At 34.1% G+C, this 26552-nt stretch overlaps 1 protein-coding gene across 4 annotated transcripts; it reads right to left on the reverse strand.

Annotated features, from left to right (window-relative positions):
- Positions 1-17664: 17664 nt before the first annotated feature.
- On the reverse strand, positions 17665-26239 carry LOC18038473 (luc7-like protein). 4 transcript variants are annotated; one of them, XM_006428574.2, is made up of 13 exons: positions 25887-26234; positions 25757-25809; positions 24796-24964; positions 24648-24711; positions 23813-23892; positions 23371-23524; positions 22986-23047; positions 22774-22836; positions 22051-22109; positions 21645-21726; positions 19836-19879; positions 19475-19744; positions 17665-18801 (listed from the first exon to the last, which is right to left on the reverse strand). In XM_006428574.2, exons 1-13 carry the CDS (start codon positions 26031-26033, stop codon positions 18783-18785), a joined length of 1266 nt encoding a protein of 421 aa, XP_006428637.1. In that variant the 5' UTR covers positions 26034-26234; the 3' UTR covers positions 17665-18782. The 4 variants fall into 4 exon arrangements, 3 of the variants coding, with proteins under 3 accessions (XP_006428637.1, XP_024037540.1, XP_024037541.1); XR_002904867.1 differs by lacking the exon at positions 17665-18801 and adding an exon at positions 21330-21383 and having other exon boundaries at positions 19719-19744; positions 25887-26239; XM_024181772.1 differs by lacking the exons at positions 17665-18801; positions 19475-19744; positions 19836-19879 and adding an exon at positions 21871-21919 and having other exon boundaries at positions 21644-21726; positions 25887-26239.
- Between the last annotated feature and the right edge of the window lie 313 nt (positions 26240-26552).

The following is a 26552-nucleotide window of genomic DNA, read 5'->3' on the forward strand; positions in this document are numbered from 1 at the left end:
CCAATAAAAATAACTGAATTTTCAATCAAGCAAACTAAATTAAAAAAAAATTAACCAATGAGTAGAACCCATAAATCATAAGAAGTTGATTAATTTCCTCAAAATTCAATATAAAATAAAATGCTAGGATTGGAATTTGTAAACATGGAGTTTACTTTCGGACTACTGTCACTATGGAACTGCTAAGATGCCCTTCTCGCGGTTATCACAAGAATATAGTTAAGGTAGAGGATCAAAAGTTGATAGCTACTAAAATACAATTATTAATTTTTTTAGGAATAAGAACAAAACAAGAGAGATTCAAACAAGTTAAAATAAAATTCACATTTTGAATAACCGAATTCAGGATTAACAAATTAATAACTTCAGATTTGGACAACTGGGTAAGTGGTTCGGTAACAATGAACAAGTACTTGTTCAGGTTTTCCCAAGTAGGATGTCACTTTATATGGTGAATTCCTGAAAAACCTACACGCATGATTAACCGGTAATTTTCAATTTAAAATATAAAACTCTCAATAAGAAAAAAGTTGCCACTTGGGAAGTCAAGTCTTGTCTTCTATTATAGAATATTGCGTGTTTGTTAGCATCTTGTAACAATCACTTCTACCATGACCATCCTTTTTTCAAATATTTTTATGTGGAAACATGCTTACCACTTGACCCATTAAAAGATTTCCATGAAATGCAAGTTCATGTTGTTTTCAAAATTCAATCATGGTTCCTTTTTTCAAATATTGACTTAAGCAGTAAAAAAATGAGTCAATAAGTATGATTAGTGGCGCATGTCAGTGACATTAGCAAGGCTTATGCTATGATAAAACCTTAAATATTGATTTCTTTATTGTTAAACTTGAAAATCAACAACAAAACGAGAACTCATTATCTACTCTAAGAAAACATAACAGTAAAAAGTCTTTAGGAGGTAAGGATGGAATTCTTTTTTTAAAGTTTAAGGATGCTTGCAATCAACAATGTCATCATGCTAAAATGGCAACTCAAATCGCCTATAATACTTGAAATTGAACAATTTTAAAACCCAAAATTAATCAAATAAAAAGAAGCAAAAATAAATAAAAAACTCTAAGCCGAGAGAATATTTGAGAGTCAACATGGAATGCAAAGTTCTATCACAACTGAACTACATTGTTTCGTCGGTATTTTGAGAGACTACACTAAGAATCCATTATCAATTACTACAGATCAAACACAATGAATCAAAAAAAAATTGGGGAGTGCAAGTGAAGAAAAAGAGAGAGCTTTGAGTTACATACACGCAGGTTCGCCTCCACTTGTTTCTTTTCCTCAGTGACAGAGAGAAAAGAGAAGAGAAGAGATGACCGTCAAATGATGAGTGACGAACGACGAGCAGCCGACGAGCGATGAGCGCCGGCGAGCGGCAAGCGGCTGGTGAGTGTTGACAATCTTAGGGTTTGCTAAGTCGATAACATATGACATTTGTTTTTATTTTCTCATTTTAGTTTTACGATATATATTTTTTTAACTTAAAATCGGATAAATGAATTGGATTTTAGATATCCATCAAATACCCATATCTATTCAATATCTAATTGGATATTTTTTAAAATATCCACATCTATATCCAAAAAGATTTTGGGTGGATATTACCCAATTGAATATATAAATATTCAATTTAGATGGACTAATTTGCCATTCCTATTGAGTGGTAGAATAGTAAAGTTGAGGGGTGGGGATGGAGGGAGATGAAGCCCGTTGAAGATGATGATGTTATAGTGAATGCATTGATAATTTCATGTCAATTGGATATGCTAAATAGTACTATTAAGATTAAGTGAGTATTGTTGTAACAGTTTTTGGTTTTCTTTTAACTGTCCCTTTTTTTTTAGTTGATCATGGAAGTTTAAATGGTTTGACCTGTGCTTATAAATGAGGTTATGTTCATAATTTTATTAATGATTTATGAGTAAATAAACAATAATTATATTTTGATGACATGTCGAGAATCAATATATTGACTTGTATATGTTAGAGAGAGACAATAATAATTTTAAGTGCAAAATAAATTTTCTATTAAAATTAATAGAATCTATTAATAAATTAGCATTTAAATATCATTTTTAAAATATTAAGGAGTTTTGCATCCCTTTTCTTAAATATTTGGGGTGTATTTTCCTAATGTTGCTAGCTAGTTTTTGTTCCGAAGAATGAATCAACACAAAACTCAAATAAGGAGAAATGAAAAAAAATAAAATCTAACACGAGAATTGAATCAAAACATAAAAGAATTAGAGTCAAAACATAACACAAACGTGGCTAGTGCTTTTTATTCATGCTTACAATAACACAATATATAAGCAAGTATGAAGGAATTTGCAATGAAGTGCTTAGAGAAATGCTTACAATAACACTATATGAGAGACATTTGTTGACGAATTGTGGGCACGTTTTGGCCCAACGGATTGCGAGGACTTTGACGAAGAGCTATCTCGGGTAAGGCAAACAGGATCTCTGCGGGATTATCAGAAGGAATTTGAGCAGCTAGGAAACCGAGTTCATGGGTGGTCTCAAAAGGCATTGGTAGGCACGTTCATGGGCGGCTTAAAACCTGAAATTTCAAAAGACATTGGCATGTTAGGCCACGCACACTGAAGGAAGCAATCAACCTTGCACGAATGAAGGATGACCAGATATCTCATCAGCGGAAGTTTCTCCGGCCACTAATTGTTAGCCGACCACCAGCAGCCTCGAATCGAGCCTCACTTTCAGTACATTTCAAACGACTGACATGGGAAGAGATGCAACATCGGCGTACACAAGGGTTGTGCTTCAACTGTAACGAGAAGTTTACCGCCAGCCACAAATGCACCAAGGCACAACTACTGCTCCTTGAGAGTGAAGAACTACCAGATGAAGCTGTTAATGAAAAAATCATGGGAGAAGAAATAACAAGGGAACCTGGTGAATCAGTCAACCCTAGAATTTCCTTGTATGCGTTAATTGGATGGGCCGCACCCCAAACAATGCGTGTTATGGCAAGAATCAGGCCGTACAAAATTATAGTATTAATAGATAACGGCTCCACGCATAATTTCATCAGTACTAAACTAGCCAACATGTTGCAATTGCCAATCAAACCAACGGCGGCTTTCACAGTTCGAGTTGCCAATGGAGAAAACTTGATATGCTAAAGAAAGTTTGAAAAGGTACATATTGTAATTCAAGATGACCCTTTTTCACTCACTGTTTATTCATTGCCAATATCAGGGTTAGATATGGTTCTGGGAGTGCAATGGCTCGAATTGTTGGGTTCGGTCGTGTGTAACTGGAAGGCCCTAGCCATGGTGTTTGAATGGGGAAATGAAAAGCGATGTTTGCAGGGGATTTGCAATGAACTGGAAGGCCCTTGCAAATTATTGAAATCCAATAAAAGATTTGATAATAGAGTTAGATGACCTATAGAGGAGGGAATGGCTCTTTCTAAAAAGTTTTCGTTCATGTATAACATTTGTAAGTTTTTGAGCTGTTAGGTCCCAGTTAGATGCAGACAATGATTACGAGTAATGCTAGTGATATTTTTCTGCTTATGGCGAGAAAGGACCAAATAATTATAGTTTGAATTCTCAATGCCTTTATTCATATTCTGGAACTTATTTATAATAACAAGACTTTGGTTTTCAACTACAATCACGGCTGAATAAACGAATATTAAAATAACAACTTAGCTAATATTTCGAGACCAAAAAATAATCGAAAACAACTTCTGTGTCTTAGCTTCCCTCCTTAATCGCTGCACAATCGTTGATAAGCTTATCCCTAGATCACGGCTCCAGCTCCAGCACGTATCTTTACAATATCAGCACATGCATGTCTCATGCATGGCTTGCATGGGACGGCTCCAGCTCCAGCACGTATCTTCACAATATCAGCGCATGCATGTCTCATACATGGCTTGCATGGGACTCATGCCCTCACGTAGTAAACTTAGGATTTGGCTTTAGCATTTTTCTAGATCTTCGTGGCTCATGCATTTGCTGTCTATCATGAGCTGGCCAATTACCGGAGGTATAATGCCAGTTAATTGGTTATTGTACATGCTAAAAGCATTCAGGCTTCCAAGATTCTCAATCCCAGTAGGTATGGTGTCTGATATTTGGTTGTTTTCCATAGCAATTATTGTCAATGAAGCTGATAGATTGGCTATAGAACGTGGTAGCACTCCTCAAAATTGAATATAATATAGGCCAAGCTTTTCCAATTTGCTACAATTTGTGAGAAGTGTTATAAAATCAAGATCATTACCTGCCCCGCTTCCTAAATAATTACTCCCTAAATTTAGCCTCGACAGATTCTTAAGGTTGCTAAAATTAATTGACACTTTCCCTCTGAAATGATTGTTGGCAAGGTGAAGTATCTCAAGATTTGATGCATTGGACAATGAATCCGGAAGAAATGCAGTAAGATTGCTTTCACCAATAGCAAGTTCTCCTAGGTTCGGAAGATTGAATACCGTGTCAATTGTAAACTTCTGATGAATCTATTTCCTGAGAGATAAATCTACTCAAGGGAAGAGATGTTGTAAATTGAAGCAGGAACTATACCAGAGAATCTATTTCGGCCAAGATCTATTAGAATTAAGTTTCTTAGTTGGGATAGGGCATTTGGAATCCTCCCTACTAAGTTATTTGCTTCCAGATTAATTACCTTGTTAGCATATGTGCTAAAACAGGGTTATAGCAAAATATTGTTCAGGGTCTTGCTAAGCTTATTGGATGCACACACAACAGATATTTTCTCATGCTGAGCTGGCAGAATTCGTTACTCCTCTCTATTGTGTATATAACATAATTTGTTAATTGTATTGTGCATGGTTATTTTTGTAGATTCTAGTAGCTTCAGTTGATATTTTCCAACTGCTATATAAATAGTTGTAAACATTCATTTTAGTTGTAACAATAATAAAAGGATCCAAATTGTTCTTCAAATTTTCTCTCTCGTTTCTCTATCATTTTCTCACTTAGCAAACACATTTCTTTACATTTTCTCACATGGTATCAGAGCTAATGGCTAACATAAATCAAAACACACAATCCTATAACTTTGTTACACTTATCAAACTTGATCAAAACAACTTTCTGGTATGGAAGAATCAGGTTCTAGCTTTGATCAAAGGAAATGGACTTGAAGGATTTATAATTGGAGCAAATCAGTGTCCAAAACAATATCTCACTCATATCAATGAAGCATCAAGCTCCTTAAATGCTAGATCAAATTCAAGAAATGAGAATCCTGCTTTTGCCTCCTGGATCAAAACATATCAATTACTTCTCAGCTGGATGTTTTCCTCAATTCAAGAGAATCTGCTGACATCTGTTATTCATTGTGCATCTTCTCATGAACTGTAGGAATCATTTACACGAATGTTTGTTTCTCAAACTCGGGCTAAGGTAATGCCACTTAAGATGCTAAAAAGGTTATATGCCTATGACTGCATATTTTTCTAAAACAACTAAATGAAATTTGTTTTTAATCGGTTTTGGTTCTTCTTTACCCCATAGAGATATTGAATATAAGGAATTTCTTTTTTTGCCACTGTAATTTTGCAAGCAAAAGTTGCTATTATTGGAAAGTATGTTGAACATAATGATCTAGTAACCTATATTCTAACAAGTCTGGATTCATAAGATTATGAATCACTGGTCACTACATTACTTGTAAAAGGAGAAAATATGAGTCTAGATGAACTATATGCAATATTGTTAAGTCATGAAATGAGGCTTGAACAAAAGAAAGGAAAATTGAGTATTGATGTCATGCATAATCTCACTGCTAATGTTGTGCAAAAGAATCAGAGATTCTATAAAGGTAATTCTGGTTATCAGAAAGGCATAAGAGGTTTTGGTGGTAACACATAAAATAATTTTGGAAATAGAGGTAATGGAGGAAATAATGTGCCATTTGAGCCAAATATAATCTGTCAGATCTGTTTTATACCTGGTCATAGTGCAAATAAGTGCAAAAACATGTATAATTCTGCTTTTGTTCCTCAGAGAAGTCTTGGAAGATGAAATTTTAGACCCATGTTTAATCAGTATGGTAAATGTTTCAATCAAAATAATTTTGGTCAAAAGCCTTTCAGTAATTTTGGAAGAGGTGGCAATAGTGACTTCTTAAAAGGCTTTGGTTATCAAGGTTAGGGATGGCAAATTTTTCCAGACCTAGCCCGGACCCGGATAAACCCGGACGATCCGGTCCGGGTTAAACCCGCCCCGAGTGCATAAAAATGCAAATCCGGGTAGCATTTTTTCAAATCCGGATACATGCGGGTCCGATTACGGGTTCAACCGAACCCGAATTTCGGGAACCCGGACCCGCACTACAATATTAATAATTTATTAATTAATTAATTTTTATCATTAAATACAAATATAAAAGCCAAAAGTAAAAAAAAAAAGGAAAGAAATAAAAAGAAACCCTAAATCCCTACCCCAGCTGCCACCTTTATTTTCCTCTTCCTTAACATCAATTCAATTCATCATCATCCACCCATCGTCAATTCATCATCAACAATAATAACAATCAATAGCATCCTCAACATCAATTTAAATCATTGTCAATTCATCATCGATCATCATCAAAGACAATAAACAATCTTTGGCACCATCAAATTCAACCTTATCTCTCATCTCTCATCAAATTCCATCTCATTTCTCTCTTGCTCTTGGATGCTGGATCTTAAACCTTGCTCGCTGCTCTCATGGCTGCCGCCTCCTGGACTCGCTGGTGCCTCATTCGACACCTCAAAGAAACTGCTAATCCACTCTTGCTGGCGCTCGATCTCATCTCTCTCTTGTTCGTGGATGCTGGATCTCAAACCTTGCTCATTGCTTTCATGGCTGCTGCCTCCTGGACTCGTCGGTGTCTCAACTGACACCTTAAAGAAACCGCTAATCCACTCTTGTACAGAGTCAAAAGGGGCATGCACAAAGGCTTCATTGTTCCAGCCTCCAACTTTCTGGGTTTAAAACCCGCAATCCGGAAACCCGAATTTTTCCGAGTTGAACCCGTACAGGACCCGGAGAAAGAAAATTCAGGTTTTTATCCGGATTCGGGAAGGAGAATTGGCATCCAGGTCCGAAACCGGAAAGGCCAAACCCGGATCTAGTTTTTGCCATCCCTAATCAAGGTTATCAAGGTCACATTGCTTATCCAGAATCAACTCATTCAGATTATGTTGTTGGACTGCCTTTTGGTTCATTTTACTCTAGTCCTAGTAATCCTGCTGCTTTCAACTACTATAATGGAGTGAGTAATGATCATAAGTTCAATCAAAGTCAAAACTTTGTTGCTCCAGTCATTTCTCCAGTTGAAGTGATTAAAGATCCCTCATGGTATATAGATAGTGGAGCATCTAGCCACATCACAAATAATTCATGTAAAATTTTTGATTTGAAACCTTATTATGGATAAGAAGAATTACTTGTAGGAAATTGAAATGGCTTGAAATTCAAACATATAGGATATGTATTGCTTGCTACACTCTCACATAAACCACTATTACTTAATCATGTTTTACATGTGCCTCATGTAACTAAAAATTTGCTAAGTGTTTCTCAGCTCTTAACTGATAACAAAGTTCTTGTTGAATTTGTTGATAATTTCTGTCTCATTAAGGCCAGGAACACAAGAATTCTTTTGCTCAGAGGTATTACTAACGAAGGCTTGTATCAGATTCAAGATGTTATCTTCTCAAACCTTGAAGTCTCTAAACCAAACTTTCTCAGCTTACTACTCTCAAACTCCTACTCATAAGCATTTGTCTATGTTTTCTACTCTTTCTACTTCTGTTAAGTCAAGTTCCAGTTCAGGTCACTCAAAAATCTTAGCTTGTTTAAATAATGCAGTTTGGAAGCCTACTGCTATGTCAATGTTTGTTTATTCAGTATATGTAAATTTGCTTCACCAAAGGGTAGGACATCCAGCCATATATACCATCTTCAACATTTTGGTTTTGTAGAGACCAAAACCATAGCACATGGCAACTCATATATGCTGACCTCTAGAGACCCTCTCATATAACATCTACTCAGGGTTACAACTATTACTTATCCATTCTAGATGATTTTACCAGATTTACTTAGTTATTTCCCTTAAAAGCCAAATCTGATGCACTACAAGTTTTTGCAATGTTCAAAAACCTTTATTGAACAACACCTTGACAGGAAAATCAAAATTGTTCAAATTGGCTGGGGGTGAATTCATATCTTTTTCTTCTCTATTAGCTGATTCTGATATTCAATTTAGGTATCCTTGTCCTCATATTCATAATCAAAATAGAAGGATAGAAAGGAAACGCAGACACATTGTAAATATTGGTCTGACTTTGTTAGCTCAATCCAAATTACCCCTGAATTTTTGGTGGAATGCATTCCAAACTGTTGTGTTTCTTCTAAACAGATTACCTACACCTGTTTTGAACAATGTATCACCATTCTTCAAACTCTTTCAATAACATCTAGATTATTCAATTTTGAAGGATTTTTGCTGTGCATGTTATCCTTACCTCAGACCTTATAATAGACATAAACTTGAGTTCAAGTCAAGCAGGTGCATTTTCATAGGTTACAGTCCCCATCATAAATGATATTAGTGTCTTCATTCATCTGGAAAGGTCTATGTTTCAAACCATGTAATTTTTTATGAAAAATCCTTTCCATATCAGTCAGGTGTTGATATTTTTTCAGTCACAAACTCAAGTCTATCAAATTCTGATACAACATCTTCATCTTCCTCAATGCAAGCCTTTCCAGTACCTTTCTCAGCAACTAAATTCCAAGAACCTCCACCACAAGACTCCTGTAAGATTTTGTCTCATTTGCCTATTAATGCTTCGCATGTATCTTCTTCAAATAATCAAGTTCATGTTACAACAAAACCTAACACATCTTCTTCATCTCAACATACTCATCAATTACCAGCATCACAGCCTTCTGGTCATCCTATGATCACTAGGTCTAAAGCTGGTATTTTCAAACCTAAAACATATCTTATTGCTCTTTTGTCCAAACCCTCTGAACTAACTTTTGTAGCATAAGCTTTAATAGATCCTAAATGGTTTGAAGCCATGAAAGAAGAATTTAATGCTCTTCAAGCAAATCAAACTTGGATTCTGGTTGAACCTACAATACCTATCAAAGTAGTTGGTAACAAATGGGTATTCAGAATCAAATACAACTCAGATGGGTCAATATCTAGATACAAAGCAAGACTTATTGCCAAGGGGCTTTATCAGACTTATGGTGTTGACTATAGTGAAACCTTTAGCCCTGTTATTAAGTCATCTACAATAAGGATTGTTCTCAGTTTGACAGTGATGAACATGTGGCTTATTAGACAGGTTGATGTCAATAATGCCTTCTTAAATGGGATCCTTGATGAAGATGTTTATATGGAACAACCAGAAGGGATTGTTGAGCTTTCTAAGCCTCATCATGTTTGCAAACTAAAAAAAGCTCTTTATGGATTAAAACAAGCTCCAATGGCCTAGTTTGATAGATTAAAATCTGCCATGGTTACACAATGGATTTTTGTTAATTGTAAGAAAGATTCATCCTTGTTTTACAAGTGGGTTAATGGTCACATTTTGCTAGTTCTAGTGTATGTAGATGATATAATCATCACTGGTTCTAATCCACTTAGTGTGTTGCAAGTAATTTCTTATATGCAAACCACTTTTGCTCCCAAAGATTTAGGAGAGCTTAATTACTTTCTTGGTATCTAAGTAACAAAAACCAAAGAAGGTATTCATCTTTCTTAAAGTAAATACATTGCTGATTTGCTATCTAAATAAGGCATGGATAGTTGTAGTCCAGTTCCTACACCAATGGCTACCTCTTATCAACTCACAAAGCACTCAGGCACTAAAATTGATAATTCTTATCAGTACAGAAGGTTTGTTGGGGCATTACAATATATGACATTAACCAGGCCAGACATAGCCTTTCCAGTGAACAAACTAAGTCAATTTCTTGCAGTTCCTACAGTAGAACATTGGCAATCTTGCAAGAGGCTACTGAGATATCTTAAAGGTACAATCTACTATGGTCTTCAGCCATATCATAGTGGTAATTTACAAATAACTTGCTTCAGTGACTCGGATTGGGCATGTGATAGAGATGATAGAAGGTCTGTAGCAAGCTACGTAGTGTACCTTGGTTCCAATTTGGTGTCATGGTCTTCAAAGAAGCAGCATGTAGTATCTAGATCTAGCACAGAGTCAGAATACAGTGCTCTGGCATTGGGTACAACTGAGGTTTTGTGGATTCAAGCTTTGTTTACTGAGTTAAAATTTAAAATGGAAGCAACACCAGTTATGTGGTGTGATAATTAGAGTGCTATATCCTTGGCTACTAATCTAGTTTATCATGCAAAAACTAAACATATTAAGTTTGATATCAATTTCATTAGGGAGAAAATTGCAGCAAAACAAATTTCAATTAGCTTTGTTCCTAGCGAGGATCAAACAACTGATATTCTCACTAAAGCACTGACATATGGCCAATTTTAGTATCTTAATCCAAGCTGAATGTTCTTCTTGGACCATTTAGCTTGAGGGGGAATGTTAGCATATGGGCTGAAACAGGGCTATAGCAAAATATTGTTTAGGGTCTTGCTAAGCTTACTGGACGCACACACAGCATATATTTTCTCATGTGTATAAAACATAATTTGTTAATTGTACTGTGCATGGTTATTTTTGTAGATTCTAGTAGCTTTAGTTGATCTTTTCCAACTGCTAAATAAATAGTTGTAAAAGTTGTAACAATAATAAAACGATCCAGATTGTTCTTCAAATTTTCTCTCTCGTTTCTCTGTCATTTTCTCACTTAGTAAACACATTTCTTTACAGTTTCTCACATACCTGAAGAGCTAAAAGATTCCCAATAGAAGCAGGGAGCTGTCATGTTAGAAGATTCCTACAAATGGACAGTTCCTGAAGCTTGAACAAGCAGCCAATCTCTTCGGGAATTTCCCCAGCAAGCTTGTTGTTATTGGCATGAAACGCGATGAGATTAGAGCAATGAGACAAATTGGTAGGCATTAGACCCGAAAAAGAGTTGTCTGTGATCATTAGTGTTTCAAGGCTGAACAGGTTCCCAATTTCACGGGGAATTTCACCATGGAAACTGTTGTCTGCAATGTTAATGTGCCTGAGGAAGCTGAGGTTTCCAACATAAGGGGATAAGAAACCTCTTAAGCTTTGGTACTTTCTCAAATCTAACTTAGCCACTTTTTGGTGCTGATGAGCACAAGTCACACCAGTCCATTGACCCAAGTTTATAGAATTGTTCAATGAAGTCGTAAATCCAATTGGATCATGAAAGTGTGACCTTATGGCAAGCAATGCGAGATGATTTGTCTCGTTTGAATAAGGGGCAGAAGAGCTATATGAATGAAGCAACAGGCTGCTGAAGCACCATATGAGAGTGGCAGCGCAGCTAAAAGAAATGGAATTAGGCATGTTTTGAGTTTGATGCCAGCGATTAGATAAGACTATAATATTTTTTCATGTTTATTTGAAGGATTTTTTTTTTTAAAAAAAGGCAGATAATTATTGTGTCTTGGCTGGAATTATTTTGGCATGGTGCCCGCCAAAATGTGTAGCTGCAGACGTCCGAATAAATTATTTTTTTAGTCCCTATTCAAGATATGAGCTTGTGTGATCAGAAATAATCCTTTTGGGAAGAGTAAATTACAAAAATAAAAGTGCAGTTTATTTCATCATTGCAGGTTGTACCATGACAGTTAGTTCCCAGTTTTATTTGTAATTGGAAAATAATCAAAATGGTGCGCCATCCACTGTCCAATACCATTAAGCAATTGATAGTGACAGGATATATAGGATCCTCCTAAGTTACATTAAATGTAATTTACAACTACTTACATAAATACTGGTTGTGTGGGACTCACTCATTGTTCATGTGTGTGGTTATAAATTACATTACATGTAACTTAGGATTTGCCGGATATATAAGATCTTTATCAATATCTTGATAGGTCAAACAATGGCTCGCACTCTTCCATTGAAAATTTAAATGGTATAAATTTTCCAATATGGCATGCAATACTCAAAAACCAAAGATTTTTTTTTTTTTTTTTGGTTGCTGAAGAATAAATTACACATTGAACTTAATTTTTTATTTTTTAAAATAAAAAAATTATAAATTCTTTTGTACAAACCAGACTAATGAGGCATAATAAAATTGAATGAATGAAAACATCATCTCTCTCGAGTCTTGAGCATATCATTTATTTATATTATTTAATTTTTTTATTCAATCAATCATGATATACAGGTTACACACACATAAGAGTCGTAACCGTAAAATTCAGATATTATTACTCGAGTGATTATGTCTACGACTACAAATCAAATCATCAGTCAACAATCTGAATATCTTTTCACATGTGCATTTATAACTATATAAAATTCAGATTTGATTACATGTATATCTTTATTCAATAATGAGTATTGATCACGACCTTGTAAAAGAATCACATCAAAGCTCAGACTCAACATTGAATTTAAATTCAATTTTTAATTCATTCAAATTAATTTCAATTAAAAATCAGCAAAAATCACAAAATGATGGATCATCATCCACTTCCCATTTGAATTATTTAGTAAACTTTCAAAATAGATAAGGGTACATAACATTTAAAGTGATTTGAGGCTAAAGTTTTGTTCACATGATACTAAAGCATATCAAGAAGCTTAACTCCAAACGGCCTCACCTATAATATTATTTTGTCCCACCAACATAAACGAGTGAGAATCACATTAATTTATACAAATAGTTTGTCTTTATATCTTAAAATATCCGTTTTGTGATCTTCAAAATGAAGTTTCTTCGGCATTAGCACTCTGATGTTTAACTAAAAATTTAAGTTTTAGTCTTATGAAAAATAACTAAAATCATATGTTGACTGGCTCGAGATCTGCTTGAGGTCGCCGTTATCTACCCCTTCATCTTGAGAGTCAATATTACAAAAATATTGAATCTTCAATGCAGTTAAAGATTGTTTGTAAAATTCTAATATGCGTTCAAGAGAAAGCGTAAGTCAATTGCTTAGAAGCCAAGAGCTTATGTAATCATTTCTCTTTAATTATGATCTCATCTAGCATGCTCCTTTCAAAATGTTTGTCATTGCTTGCATATATCTCAATAACTAATATGCTTAACTTTATTTCATGATGCAGCTGTCACTGCCTTTGCATGTGTGCCGAAGAAACGAAGGAAACTGGAAACTTTAAAATGGATTAAGGATTCTAAGATATTGTCATTTTTTAGTGAAGACTTCTAGATTTTGTGAAGGTGAGAATACTATTAAAATACATAAAAGCACAGATTTTAATATATTAACTACTATAACTTTTTTTATTTGTTTAGTACATTGAGATATTTACTTTTTTTTATATATTTTAATGGCATTCTTATTTTATTAAAATCAGTAGGTTTTCGTTAAAGAATTACTCTCTAAACATAAAGTGATATAACTTTGGTGATCACTGAATGCTTAACATCTTTGTTATATCAAATCCTCCTGCAAAGCAAGTCTCCCTTGCACCATTGTATAAACTGCATTGACAGCTTATTTGACATGGATTGGTTTTGAAGGTAAAAGTAGTCAGTGAAAATATTATGTGAACTTTCCGAAACTTCTGTCCAATCAAGCATTTCGTGCCACATATAAAACTTCTAACTCAGTTTGTACAAGTACCGTTGTTCAATGGCTTTTGGTTGTACATCTTTATTCTTTTTACTTTAAAATTTTTTATTTATGAAGGTCCATTAATTAATTTCCACGAGTTCTTTCACTACTTATTCTTGTGTATGAATTTAGAGATTCCCAACAAACATTGTAATATCCATCGATTATAATGAATTTAAAAATAAACATTGAAAAACGACATGAATATCTTTATCCACCAAATCATAACAGAACCTCTTTTTTTTTTTTTTCCCTCCTCTGTTTTGGTATATATCCTTTTCTTTTGTTGGCAAATAATGAACGATTTTAAAGGAAACAAAAGAGTATATTTCATTTTCAATCATCCATTAGTAACGAAAACATACTACTCAATACATTTTCCAAATTCGAAAACCTATATAATGACGTCACCTCATATTTTTTAATAACATCATAAAACAAAAGAAGAAAAGCAAAGCAAACAAAGAAAAAAGAATGAGACTTTCCAACGCTAGCTTGTGGATCTTGTTTTTTGCTGCAATCTTATTGGTGTTAATCATCAATGTGAATGGAGACGATATCCTCGAACATTGTGAAAAGTTAGGGAAGTCAGCATGGATAAAGGACCCCCGCTGTCTCCGGCAATTCACTAAAACCAATACCCCTCGCGTTCCAGCGAACGAGTGGACACGTGGTTGCTCCCCCCACCATCGCTGCCGTGGACTGTAACTAAGTAGGTGATATATATATATATTTTTTCCTAAACATTGTTGCATCCAATATTCTTTGACCGTATAACATAATTAAGCGAATAAAATATTTGAAGAATCTCTATATTCAAATAAGTATTTTGGAGTCTTCAATTTATTATTATGTTATTTTTTATTTTATCATTCTTGAATGGAGAGATGTATTATGATTGTTATTATTTTACTGGATGAAAAAAATTGATTTAATTATATTATTTTACTGGATGAAAAAAATTGATTAAACTAATGTAGACTTATTTTTATTTGAAGAATCTCCTGAGCTAAGGACTAAAGGACTTTTCTAAAGACTCTTCAAATGAGATTTTTTTAAATAAGATTTGAAGAGAGAGAGGCTATATATTATTTGAAAATCTTATTTTAAGAGTCTTTTAGAGCCTTTAATTTAATATTATATTATTTCTATCTTATTATTCTTGAAAACAAAGGTGTTATAATTGTTATTCTTTTGAGCCAAAGTTTGATTAAAATAATATAAACTTATTTTTATATATAGAGAGTTTAGGGAGATGATTTATGTTTTTACACATAGGTAAGCAAATAAGTATTTGAAGAGTTAAATTAGAAGACCTTTTTCTTGATGCTCTAACTATAACTTGTTCCTCTAGTTTATGTAGTGGTTTAGCTTCAAAATTAATAGACCCTGATGTTTGTTTACTTCTTTATGAATATTAATAAGAAATTATTTATTTATGTCTCAAATGACCCAGGGCGGAGGAAGTATATGGTTAGAGGGTGCCATTGCATATAAGGAATTTGAAAAAAAATTAGGATTCTATATAAAATATGAAAATTAGTATAAAAAATCTAAATTAACCCTTGCACGCACTTAATCCATAACTTGATATGTTGGATAAAAATGTGATTTTATAGTTCCTACTAGTATTAATGTCAAAATAAAGTCCTGTATACATAAACAAAAAAGTAATGACCGACATCCCAAATTTTTATACTAAGTTTAATCCTAAATAATGTGTCATTCATTAACTGGTTAATAATTCTTTACAAAATTTAAGTGAATTAATTGTATTATCTCACCAACCAATTGATAAATATCACATTTTACATAATTGTTTGAGATAAAAAAAATTGAGAAGTGCAACACCACATAAAAATAAAAATATTTGAAATCTAATATGGCTCCCGTGGTGTTTTACTTTGAGTTCTGCCCTTACAAACGATAATTTTATATTATAGAACCTCTCTCACCGAAAGGCTTTTAAAAAGAGTGAATAAAAGAAAAATTCAAAAGAGCAGAGTGAATCAAAGAAAACTTCAAAAAAGCACAAGGGGATGATAACTCGTGTTCAAACCATTGGGTAATAAAGTTTGCATGAGCTTCATGCAAACACTGCGTGCGAATTAATTTAACGTGTATCCTACAAAGTACTCCTCCAAATTCAAATTGCACACCTCTCATCGTGATCTTTAGTGTTATAATTCACATTATCATCATCATCACCAACTGTTATTATTGCATTCTCCAAAGCCGCTATTGATGACATGCTTGTATGAATCATCTAACCACTAATTCTCTCGAATCTTCCCCACTGGTGGATTGCTCGGTGATCTGTTGCATTAGCGTCTGATTCTGCTTTTGTATACCGTGCTCTATCCTCTATGATGAATAGATTATGGATGCATACAAAATTTAATCCAAGGCTTGGAATTGGATTCGATTTCACCATTGTTACGATAAATTAAATCTTGATCTTCCAATATCAACTCCCAGTCAAATTCAGGCTCGATATACGCTGCTGATAGTTTGGAGAGTTTGCATGTATAGATAAAAAAAGGACATAATATTTACGATAAAGATTATTACTCATAGTACTACTAACAGTTACAATTAGATCAACAAAAAATTCTATACGAAATAAAACAATTAATTCCATTTCAATCATCCATTAGTAACAATTAACAAAAATACAATACATTTCCCAACTCGCAAAACCTAATATATAGTCACCTGAGTGGCCCTTATTGTTTAATAATTAATGACAAAAGAATTAAGACATTAAGATCAAAATTTGAAAAGCAACGAAAACAAAAACAAATCCAAAAAAAAAACACACACACACACACACAAAAGACTAGTGATGTGATCCTTGAACAATGCCAGAATCTAGGGATGTTTGCATGGATGAAGGAACCCCGCTGTCTCCCTATATTCATCAACCCTAACGGCCTCCCTTTCCGACCAATCACAAGTGGATACGTAGTTGTTTCGCGATTAATCGCTGTCCTGGCAGTAACTAGTAGGAAGATCTTTTTTTTTTTTCCCCTTTTTTTTCTATATTTTGTGTCCAAATCCTTTTACTGCTGATTAGATTTTTTGAATCGACTCTGACATTACTCAAATGACAGTATATTTTATCTTTAAGTTGTTTTTGTTTTTCTATTTTTCAAACTTAGTTTTCAAATCTCTTATTAGAATAGGACTCTATGATCACCTCCAGAAATTCTACAATGCGTCAAAATTAATATAACCAATTAATATATATATGACAAGTATAATTAAATTTAACATAACCTTAACTTTTATAATAATTTTTTAAAATAAATACGCACATTATAGTATTATTTACTTATTTTGTGACTGACATAATACCTTAAGACGTATAGCAGAATTTCTGATTACCTCAACTAATCATGTTTAGTAACAAGTGAAATAAGACTAATTACGAGACTTTCCAACACTAGCTAGTGGTTCTTGTAAGAACCGGGCCCGGAAGGTGATGACCACAAAGGCCTTCCCCTTTAACATTGTTATCATGATCAAAGCCCTCCAATTTCTTCGCTTATGTTTCAAAACCCATTTAATAGCCGAATCCATAGATGATTTATGAATAAATTTTGAGAAACACCCCCCCCCCCCCCAACCCCAAAAAAAAAAATTCAGAATAAAAGGAAAACAATGCCGTGGCATAGAATCGATGCTATGAATGATTGAGAGCACCATTTTCTATAATGAAAGTTCTAAATTACCATAGCCCAATTACTTATAACTCAAAAATCCAATCAGAGAAAATAAATTCGACTGCTAATTTGCCCCAGAAAGAAATTGAACACATCCATTTAAAAGATTTTGGAATTGAATATAGTACAAAGTAAATTTAAATTGGTAATTCCTTTTCTGATGTAGCTCGAGAAAAATATATAACACCAACTGTCAAAATTCTTGTTTCAGTCATTTTAGTCCCTTATCATTTAGATGTTTAATAAGATTAATACAGTAATGCGCACTTTTGGAAAGTTTTCCCAAAAATAGAAAACTCATTGATGACTATGAAAGACAGCTATATCTAACAGATCCGAAAAAACAAAACATGTTATCAATCATCTTGATTAGACAAACAAGATTCTTGCCATCCAACAGCAGATTGTATTGTGTCATTCATAATGCGTTCATTAGAAAGGAGTCAGTCCAAACGATACAAATAGATTTAAACATTGAAGTAAGATACCACCAATTTCAACAAATGGAATCAAATTTTTTGACCAAGCTCCTTGCATGATCTTCAACTTACTCCTCACACCACGTTATCTAAGAGAATCTTAAAAAAAAAAAAATGGAAATCCCCCTCCGGCAGTTCTCCTTTCTTTCTTTTCTTAAACAAGATGGAATTTTAATGGGAGACATATCGACGCTGAACTACTTGAAGCTGTAACAATGCATTCTGTTAATGACTAAAAAATCCTAGTGTTGTTGCATAACAACTTCCAACAATTTGTCCAAGCCAGATGGTTGAATAATCTTTTAATGGATACCTCCTCTCCCACGGTAAATTGTTCAGTTTATATGTAACCTTTTTTTTATTTTTTTTTATTTTTTGTTTGTTTTCTATTTACAGAAACATTTCCAAATAACCATGCAATCTTGCCTCATGACTTGCACTCTTGCAACATAAACCATCGGAAGCATGTAGCATTCATCCCAAAATTCACAAGAAAAATTAAACTCCTTCTGTAGGGTGGGATTCAAGTTTCATGAATTTAATCATGTCAGAGCTAATCTTAACTCTATCCACCTTCATCATGATGTATATTCTTGAAATTTAGTGTAACACTAAGCCATAAATATTATGCCAAAACATTGTAGCACATACCTCATAAACGCAATTCAACAAAACCTTCGAAGCAGTTGTTACGTCACCATAACAGTAGAACTGCTGAACTCCACTAAGGAATCAGAAAAAACACACAAGAACATACTTCACCTACATAAGTTCACTGACCTAAACAAGAACACATTTCTGATTGTATGTTCTCAAACTTGGCCTTCTAGTACCGATCATGACGCCTGACAAAAGATGTCCAAAAGAACAATTAATACAGGGAATCAAAACCGTTAAATAAATAAAAGAATCATTCAAGTACATACGCAATGGACTCTGAGCATGAACAGAATTGGTCCAAGTCATCATACCAAATAACTCTACCTTCGCTGGTTGAATAGTTCATACTGGAAGCATGGCTTTCATAATTATGAACAGAGTAGAAGGTATCCGCCAAAACAAGCGGCTTCAAAATTGTTGACATACAAGTACTAAACCAAAGACCAATGTGAAGTTTGGAAAAAAAAATGCGACTTGAAGAAAGGAAATGGAGAAGGTTCTCAAAGGCTCAAAAAAAAAAAACACTAAACGTGAAACAGCTAAAATGCACAGCACAGAAATTCTGATTATATTTTGTCTACTGAATAAAAAAAAATTGAAGTAATTCAAATATCCATTGAATGATTTCCAAGGCACAAGACTCGTATAGATAGCTGGTAAGACTCATGAACACCAGCCAAATTTGACCATCTACAGGGGATACTTGTACCATGGCTTTGCGAGTAACTAACAGCTTAAACAAGAATTGAAGAACTATCTCCAAAAAAGAAAAAAAAAATGAAAAAGAGGAAAGAAAATGGGAGGAAAGGCCAAACATCACGAGGGTGATTAAACTTTAATTATGTAGAAAAAAAAAACCTGTGGCGATCATAATCTCTTGAACGTTCCTTTGACCGCGAGCGTGACCTGCGGTGACTTCTTGAATCATAACTTCGGTGGCGATCAGAATCCCTATCACGCTCGCGATCATATCTGCGATCTCGATCATAGTACCTATCACGATCTCGGCTACTACGATCATAATCCCTCCCGCGGTCACGACTATCCCCTCGATCACGATCCCGACTTGCTTCCTTCTCACGATCCCTGCTTGGTTCTCTGTCCTGATCCTTACTTCGTTCTTTCGACCTATTGGGCACAAGACAAAGGAAAGAACATTATTAACGATCATCTTAAAAGTAAATACATATACAAATACCGCAAAAAGGCCACAAGTTACCTTCTATCATCACAGCGATCTTTGTGTTTCTTGTTTCTCTCCTCCTGACAAAACATTTCCAACAAAGTACCGTTGAAAACCCTTCTTCATGACATGAAATACTGCTTGTATTAAACTAGCTAGGATGACATCTTATAAGCACAATCAAGGGATCTTTCCAAGAAACACATAATGAGTACTCTAACTATTTAAAGCATCAAGAATTTTTCTGTTTCCCAAAAAAAGATAAAAAAGAAAATAAAAAAAGAAAGTCAAAACTATTATACCTTAATGAGTTTTAAGTAGTATGAAGAGCAACACAGTTGGTAGTGCTCTAAGTGTACAGGTAAAAAATAATAGTTGGTAGTGCTCTAAGCATACAGTTAAAACAATAATAAATATAGGTGCACCTTAATACATATATAAGTAAATACCAACCACCATAACATACAGAGACATACGTATACTCAAGAGGGGTAAATAACAGCAAGACCTCACCACCATCAGTATAAATAAATAAGTCTCTTGTTGACTATATTCCAGCATTTCAATCACTACGCAGGTCAATTTAATAAAAATTGCATTCGCTGACAAACAAAATCAGAATTTCAACAACAATATGAAACATTATACTTTAAGTACTACAGCATTCAACTAGACCCACTATAAACCATTTGTACTCATTATTAACCTTATACTCTCAGTGATACAAAATTCACATAATTAATAAACAAATGATGCTTGTGCAATCCAACAGTGAAAAGATAAAAAGACTATTAATCATTGAAGTCCTTTTAAGACGAGCTCTAAAATCAAAAAGATTCTCATAGGCCTTTGCAACCACCTAAAGCACAAAATACCTCCTACTTTAAGAAATTGAAGATGCATTTGGCATTCCTATGATCTCCAAAACCAAAAAAGTTACCTAAAACACTGTCATCAATTGAGCAGTAATGAATCACATTAAGTCAACAAGTGACAGAGACAAATGTAGATACCATCAAGTTTATCTGACAAACTTAACTTTCAGCTAATAATTCACAGCCAAAGGAAGGTCGAGAATTGCACAACCAATGATGGACGAAAATCAGAAATAGGTACACGCAGGAAGAAACAACACATTTTAAAATATTTTACATTGCGTACAACAGTTCCTCTGCTTATGATCGCGGCTTCTATAAATAAGGCAGTCCAAGATTAATATTGCAGTAAGCAATCACCTGTCCATTTTTCAAGCAATCGCCTGCCCTTTTTTTAACCCACCTATACCACACCCACACACGGGATGTTACTCATGCTAACTGTTATACATTGATTCCAAAAATTGGATTCATTCAGCACATTTCAGATGTAACAGACCATAGATAAAGCATCTTCCGAGTCATGTACGTACCAATCATATTTTTGATGGTTCTAGAAAAGAATTCTCACTTCAGTGTCCCAGTATCTATATTATACTCAGATGAGATTAGAAAAGTGTAACAATTATCATTCTCCGAGGTTAGAAAAACTCACAGATGATAAACTAACTGAGAATCTCTACAGGAATGTGAGACATTACACCAGTGCCTGAACCATATTCACAATACCAACTTAAGGACATTAAGGAGATATGAAAGATAAAACAGTAAAAAAAACCATTTGAATAAATGGTATTCAGTAGCCAATGGTTCAAAATTAGTCGAGTAGATGACAAAGAACCATCACACTTTCTAAGCAACATAAATAAAAGAAAACTATGCTGAAAGTAGTTTTCTAAGGGGAAATCAACATGCTCAAATGCATCTACCAAAACAGAAGTACAGTGGAATTTCATATCATGAATTTTACCTGAAGCTCTGCTAATTTATCACGGATCTGCATGTAGCCTAGATGAAGCTTCCCTCCAAAATGATCTGCTAAGCGACGATCACTGAAAGTAACAAGATAAATTAAAAGCTTCACTCAAAATATTCAAAACTTTTCATATCAGATAGACTTGTATGGTAAGTTGTCCGATATACTTCTATCCAACAATAGCATGATCTACAAGCATATAAAACAGAAAATAACGCACATTCTTTAGCTGCAAAAGTTATCCTCGTAAAACTGGGCCCAAAAGCCTGCTGGTGACAAGGAGGTATAATAGTCGGGTCAAAAGCTGAAGCACTTGAAACCCCAAATACTAATTCTTCACTGCCCTCAGAAAAGCTAAAAAACAAAATTGGGGTTCCCAAAGACAAGAAAAATATCTTACCTGTCATAAACACTTAAAAAAGCTCCACAGATGTCACACACACGTAGCTTCTGATCAGTCTGAAATAATATTGAAATAAGAATTAATACAAGCTGCTTTTGTACCATGAATTCAAAGTATATATATATCCCACATATATGATTCACTTGCAACCAGAATCATATCACCAAGATTTAGGCTTGTGAACAATAGTACAATAACAAAGCCTTCATGTTCTATATGATAGGAAAAAAATTCCCAGGACAATCTCAAATGCAGCACACAGTATGAAAATACCCTACACAACTTGTTAAAGAGAAATCAAAGAAATGAGTAAGAACACATCTATAAACAACACCCATTACATATGAATAAGAAAGAACTTCACGAGTCAATATATTGTATATCTTACACCCAGATCAGTTTATAAATCAGACAATAAAATGGTAAAGTTTCTGACGCTATTGAAACACACCAAGTAGCAACTTTCAATATTTAAACATGTCATTCAGGCTTTATAGTCTCATTTTTATGCCTTATGTGCAATGTTATGTTCGTACAAACAGTTCGCAAGAAATCAAAACAATTGAGCTCTTGGTTTAAGAGAAGAAGCAAGTATAAATGTTATCTGGTTCCTCTCAGTCCATTCTATGATTTTGATTTCTTTCATTAAATTGATTACTCCAACGATATGGCCCATATCATACATATATGCATGCACGAACAAGCAACAAATGGACTTACAATGCGCACATCTGCAGCAGTGTATTTGGAGGAATCTAGTGTAGGTTCTTGTCTGGCAGGCAGCTGAACCAATTATTACAAATAAGAAGCAAAAAATGAAAAGAGAGAAATAAAGCAACGTTAGTTCGACTCAAAGATATTAAAAATGATGTAAAAACAAGTGAAAGAAAATACAATGAATGAAGAAAAAACTTCAGTTAGGAGATTAGAACCTTCTTAAGTGCTTCAGCCTCTTCCAATGCTTTTTGTGCTTCATCTACCATTCCTTGCTCACCTGATCAACATACAAGAACTTTGAGAACTAAACCTAAAAAGCTTCCCAGCAATGCAACTAATGAATTATCCAGCTAAGAAATTATGTTCGTTCATATTTGTGCAACTGACGCCAAATTTAAAGAACACGAAATCTCAATTCTGAGAAACTGTCATGCATAGTAACTAATTTGCTCTGTCAAATCAATTCTCAAAAGCATTAACCAACAAAGAACTCAAACAATTGCATCAGCAAAACATATGTGATCAAGTTTATTTAACTTAAATTTCCACATCAATAATGCAAATTGCAATCCATTAAGTTTGTGTAACCAAGTAACTTACCAAGATCCTCCGCCTTCTTCAATTTTTCATTTATCATTTCCTGAGTACGAGCATCTGGTGCAGGAATTGGCAAAGGTGCCAATGGTGGTGGGTTTGGAAGGGGTTGAGGCAACGATGCTCTATCTTTATTGAAAGCATCCAAGAGGAGCATGGACTGTTGAAATATGCAGAATTCCACAGGTGTAAAAGTCAAAATCTTATCCTATTAGATAAATGAAACATTTTACAAATTCCACAACATGGTAATACAATTAAGCAAACAGCGGTTATGTTGAGATTTACATGTTAGCTTCCTCGACTTTTTTTTTTTTTTTTTGGGGCTAAGAAACAAAAGATTATATAAATAACCACAAGAGATATTACAAGGATTAGTGGGATTACAAATCCACAAAAATATGTACAAGTAATGTTGGTTTCTTTACCCTAAAGAAGCCAATGATACCTGTTTATCAGCTCTTTTTGTTCTGAGTTCTTCTACCACCTCCAAAGCTCGAATCTTAAGATCAGTCTTGCCTTCATAATCTGAATAATTAAAGAAAATATCTCAGCACATACTATAAAAAAAAAAAAAAGAAAAAAATTCGTCCCATTTGACTATAAAGGAAGCAACCATATTCCGAGAAAAATTTGAAGAGCAATACGGTGAAGAAATGATCCATCTCAACAATTTCACAAGATTGTTCATATAACACCTCCGTATTATTTAATGCTTAGATATATAGACAAACTCTTAAACAACAAAGATATAACTATCTATTTTCTGTACAACTGAACATTTTTGAGTTTTGACAAAACCTAACCAAAGTGCACCATCCCATATACTGGACATACGTAACTAACAAAACACACGCACATGCGAAGAACCAACTAATTTGCAATTGGACTACACCCCAGAACCAATTGTCCTATTAACAAAATGGTTGTAAATTTTATCCAACTGCACAATAAGCCAATTATAAAAGTAGAAAATCAAAATCAACTGAGGTGTAACTAAGAACTCATGAATGCAAAAATGTTAAAACAAACACAATCGACAATTGAAGAAACTATCACATACCTACAGATGGAAGAAGCGAAAGCAGTGTAAAATACTAAAGAGAACAAAAGAAAATACCGCAAACCACAGATAGATAAGAAAAAGACTGCAAAATGAAACAAAGAGATGCCTATTCTATCTTCAATCAGAACAAAATATGAGATTTAAAACATACAACATTTAAAAAATCCCATCCGGCTACATAGGTCAAAAGACATATGTCAGTTCAGATGTCTGTTACCATATTGATCAGCTTCTTTCAACTTTTCTTTGATCTGTTTTGACAACTCAAGAACCTCTGGAGTCTGCAAAATCAGGAAAGAAAATAAGTGTTCAAACCAAAAGGTGCCCAGAAGAAAATTTAAAAATTACAAAGACTCGATCGATACCTGAGTCACCTCCGAGACTGATATAGCAATAGCAGCCTTTGCATCGTCATCTTCAAGACGTTTAAGAGCTCTACCAATTTTCCTATCACACTCAACAATAAGTCTATCAATAGCATCTTCTAATTCTCTGTCATAATTATCAACGCCTTTTGCCTTGGCTTCTTCATATCTAAAAACAGTTAAGGTATTTCCCCAAAACTAGTCATACCAGCCAATGACATCCAATTTGAATTAGCCCTTTAAAGTCCAAAAGTTAACCACCATATCTTTAATTTTCACTAGCAGACATTTGGCAGTAGCATTCAGAACTTTGCAAGATCACCTGAGTATTCAGCTCAAGGAGTAAGGCGGATTCCACAAAACCTATCCAACTTTTAAGACATTAGCAATAATAACCCGCAACTCAAATAGGACTCAGCTAGTTTAAGTATATTTGTCTTATTGAGGAGCGAAAATGAAGTTGATTAGCATCGTAGAATTACTAGGACGCATTCAACTTCCCAGGGTCTGAGTGACACACGCTTTTGAGAAAACATCTAAATCAGATTTAGCATGTAGGCTCAATTAACAATTATAATTACCAGGTACAAAAATAAAATGTGTCTCAACAACTACTGGTAAATTAATCCACTGTCTAACTGCTGACGCTGGCACATAATTACTTCTTAAAGATGTGCTTAACATAGAAACTACTATATCTAAGGGCTAATGCTCCAGCGTTCAATTGGCAATAACACTACTGGATGTCTCACAGCTGAAACCAGACCCCCCATTCAAATGCTCCATGCATTCTTTCTTGTATGTTAAATTAAATCATTATTATCTTAAGTTGAGCAGAAATACAGCAGTTTCAAAAAATAGCATATGACTAACGAGATATCACTACAAAATTATTTAAAAAAATGCTTGTAAATTTAGAGCAGTATGAATTATACGACGCCGTAATTGTGAAAGAGGATACTCTTTTCGCAACTGCAAAGAATGAACCTTCGGACATGGCCCCATATCCATTTTCTGTGAAAAAAAAATTAGGGTTTTTAAATTTTTTTTAATTAACAGCAGAAATTAAAAATTTTAATTAAATTAATTACCGTTAATTGGAAGAGCTCGTGAGGGCAAAGTCCGGCCAAGTAGAGACGGCAAACATCGCGATCGTAGTACTTGCGATTAACTTCTCGTACGTCGCCGTTTCGATTGGCTCCCATCAGGACGTCTAGTTGCTTCCTCATTGCGTCCATTTTGTCAGAATGAGAGTCGAGCACTCGAGACTCAGAACTAGGGTTTGTGAGCTTTCGAGATTTTGGAGTTAATAGACAAGACCCAAGAGCCACGAAGAATTTTGGGGGATTAAGTGTAAAATTGAGAGTAAAATACTAAAATTCGAGTTGAATTTTTAAGTTGACGTATCTGTCCTTAGGGTTTCATGAATTTGCAGGATGAGCAGTTGCAATAAAATTTTAGGTACTGTTTTTGAATTTGTATTTTCTAAGAATAAAAATGAGAATGAAAATTATATTTTATATTTGTTGTATTTTGAATTTAATTATGAGTTTGTTATATTTTTTGTATCTTATATTTTAAAATTAAAAATAGTAATATACGTTCAGTAGACATAATTAAAAATAATAAAAATAGCGAGTATGCGTTCGGTAGTACTATTTTTAAAAATAATTTTTACTAAATATTTAAATCAAATTTATAGTTAGAAATAATTATTTAACTAATACATACACGAACATAACATAAATTATTTAAAC

Source organism: Citrus clementina, unplaced genomic scaffold (genome assembly GCF_000493195.1).
Source record: "Citrus clementina cultivar Clemenules unplaced genomic scaffold, Citrus_clementina_v1.0 scaffold_6, whole genome shotgun sequence".
Classification (NCBI taxonomy): domain Eukaryota; kingdom Viridiplantae; phylum Streptophyta; class Magnoliopsida; order Sapindales; family Rutaceae; genus Citrus; species Citrus x clementina.

What these genes read in the sequence shown, in the direction of transcription:
- LOC18038473 (XM_006428574.2), bottom strand. Translation starts at nt 26,033, where the DNA reads ATGGACGCAATGAGGAAGCAACTAGACGTCCTGATGGGAGCCAATCGA. An exon ending in TCTTTGCAGTTGCGAAAAGA is followed by an intron (nt 24,965 to 25,756) that starts GTATCCTCTTTC and finishes AACTGTTTTTAG; the next exon opens with ATATGAAGAAGCCAAGGCAA. An exon ending in GAAGAAGGCGGAGGATCTTG is followed by an intron (nt 23,048 to 23,370) that starts GTAAGTTACTTG and finishes TATGTTGATCAG; the next exon opens with GTGAGCAAGGAATGGTAGAT.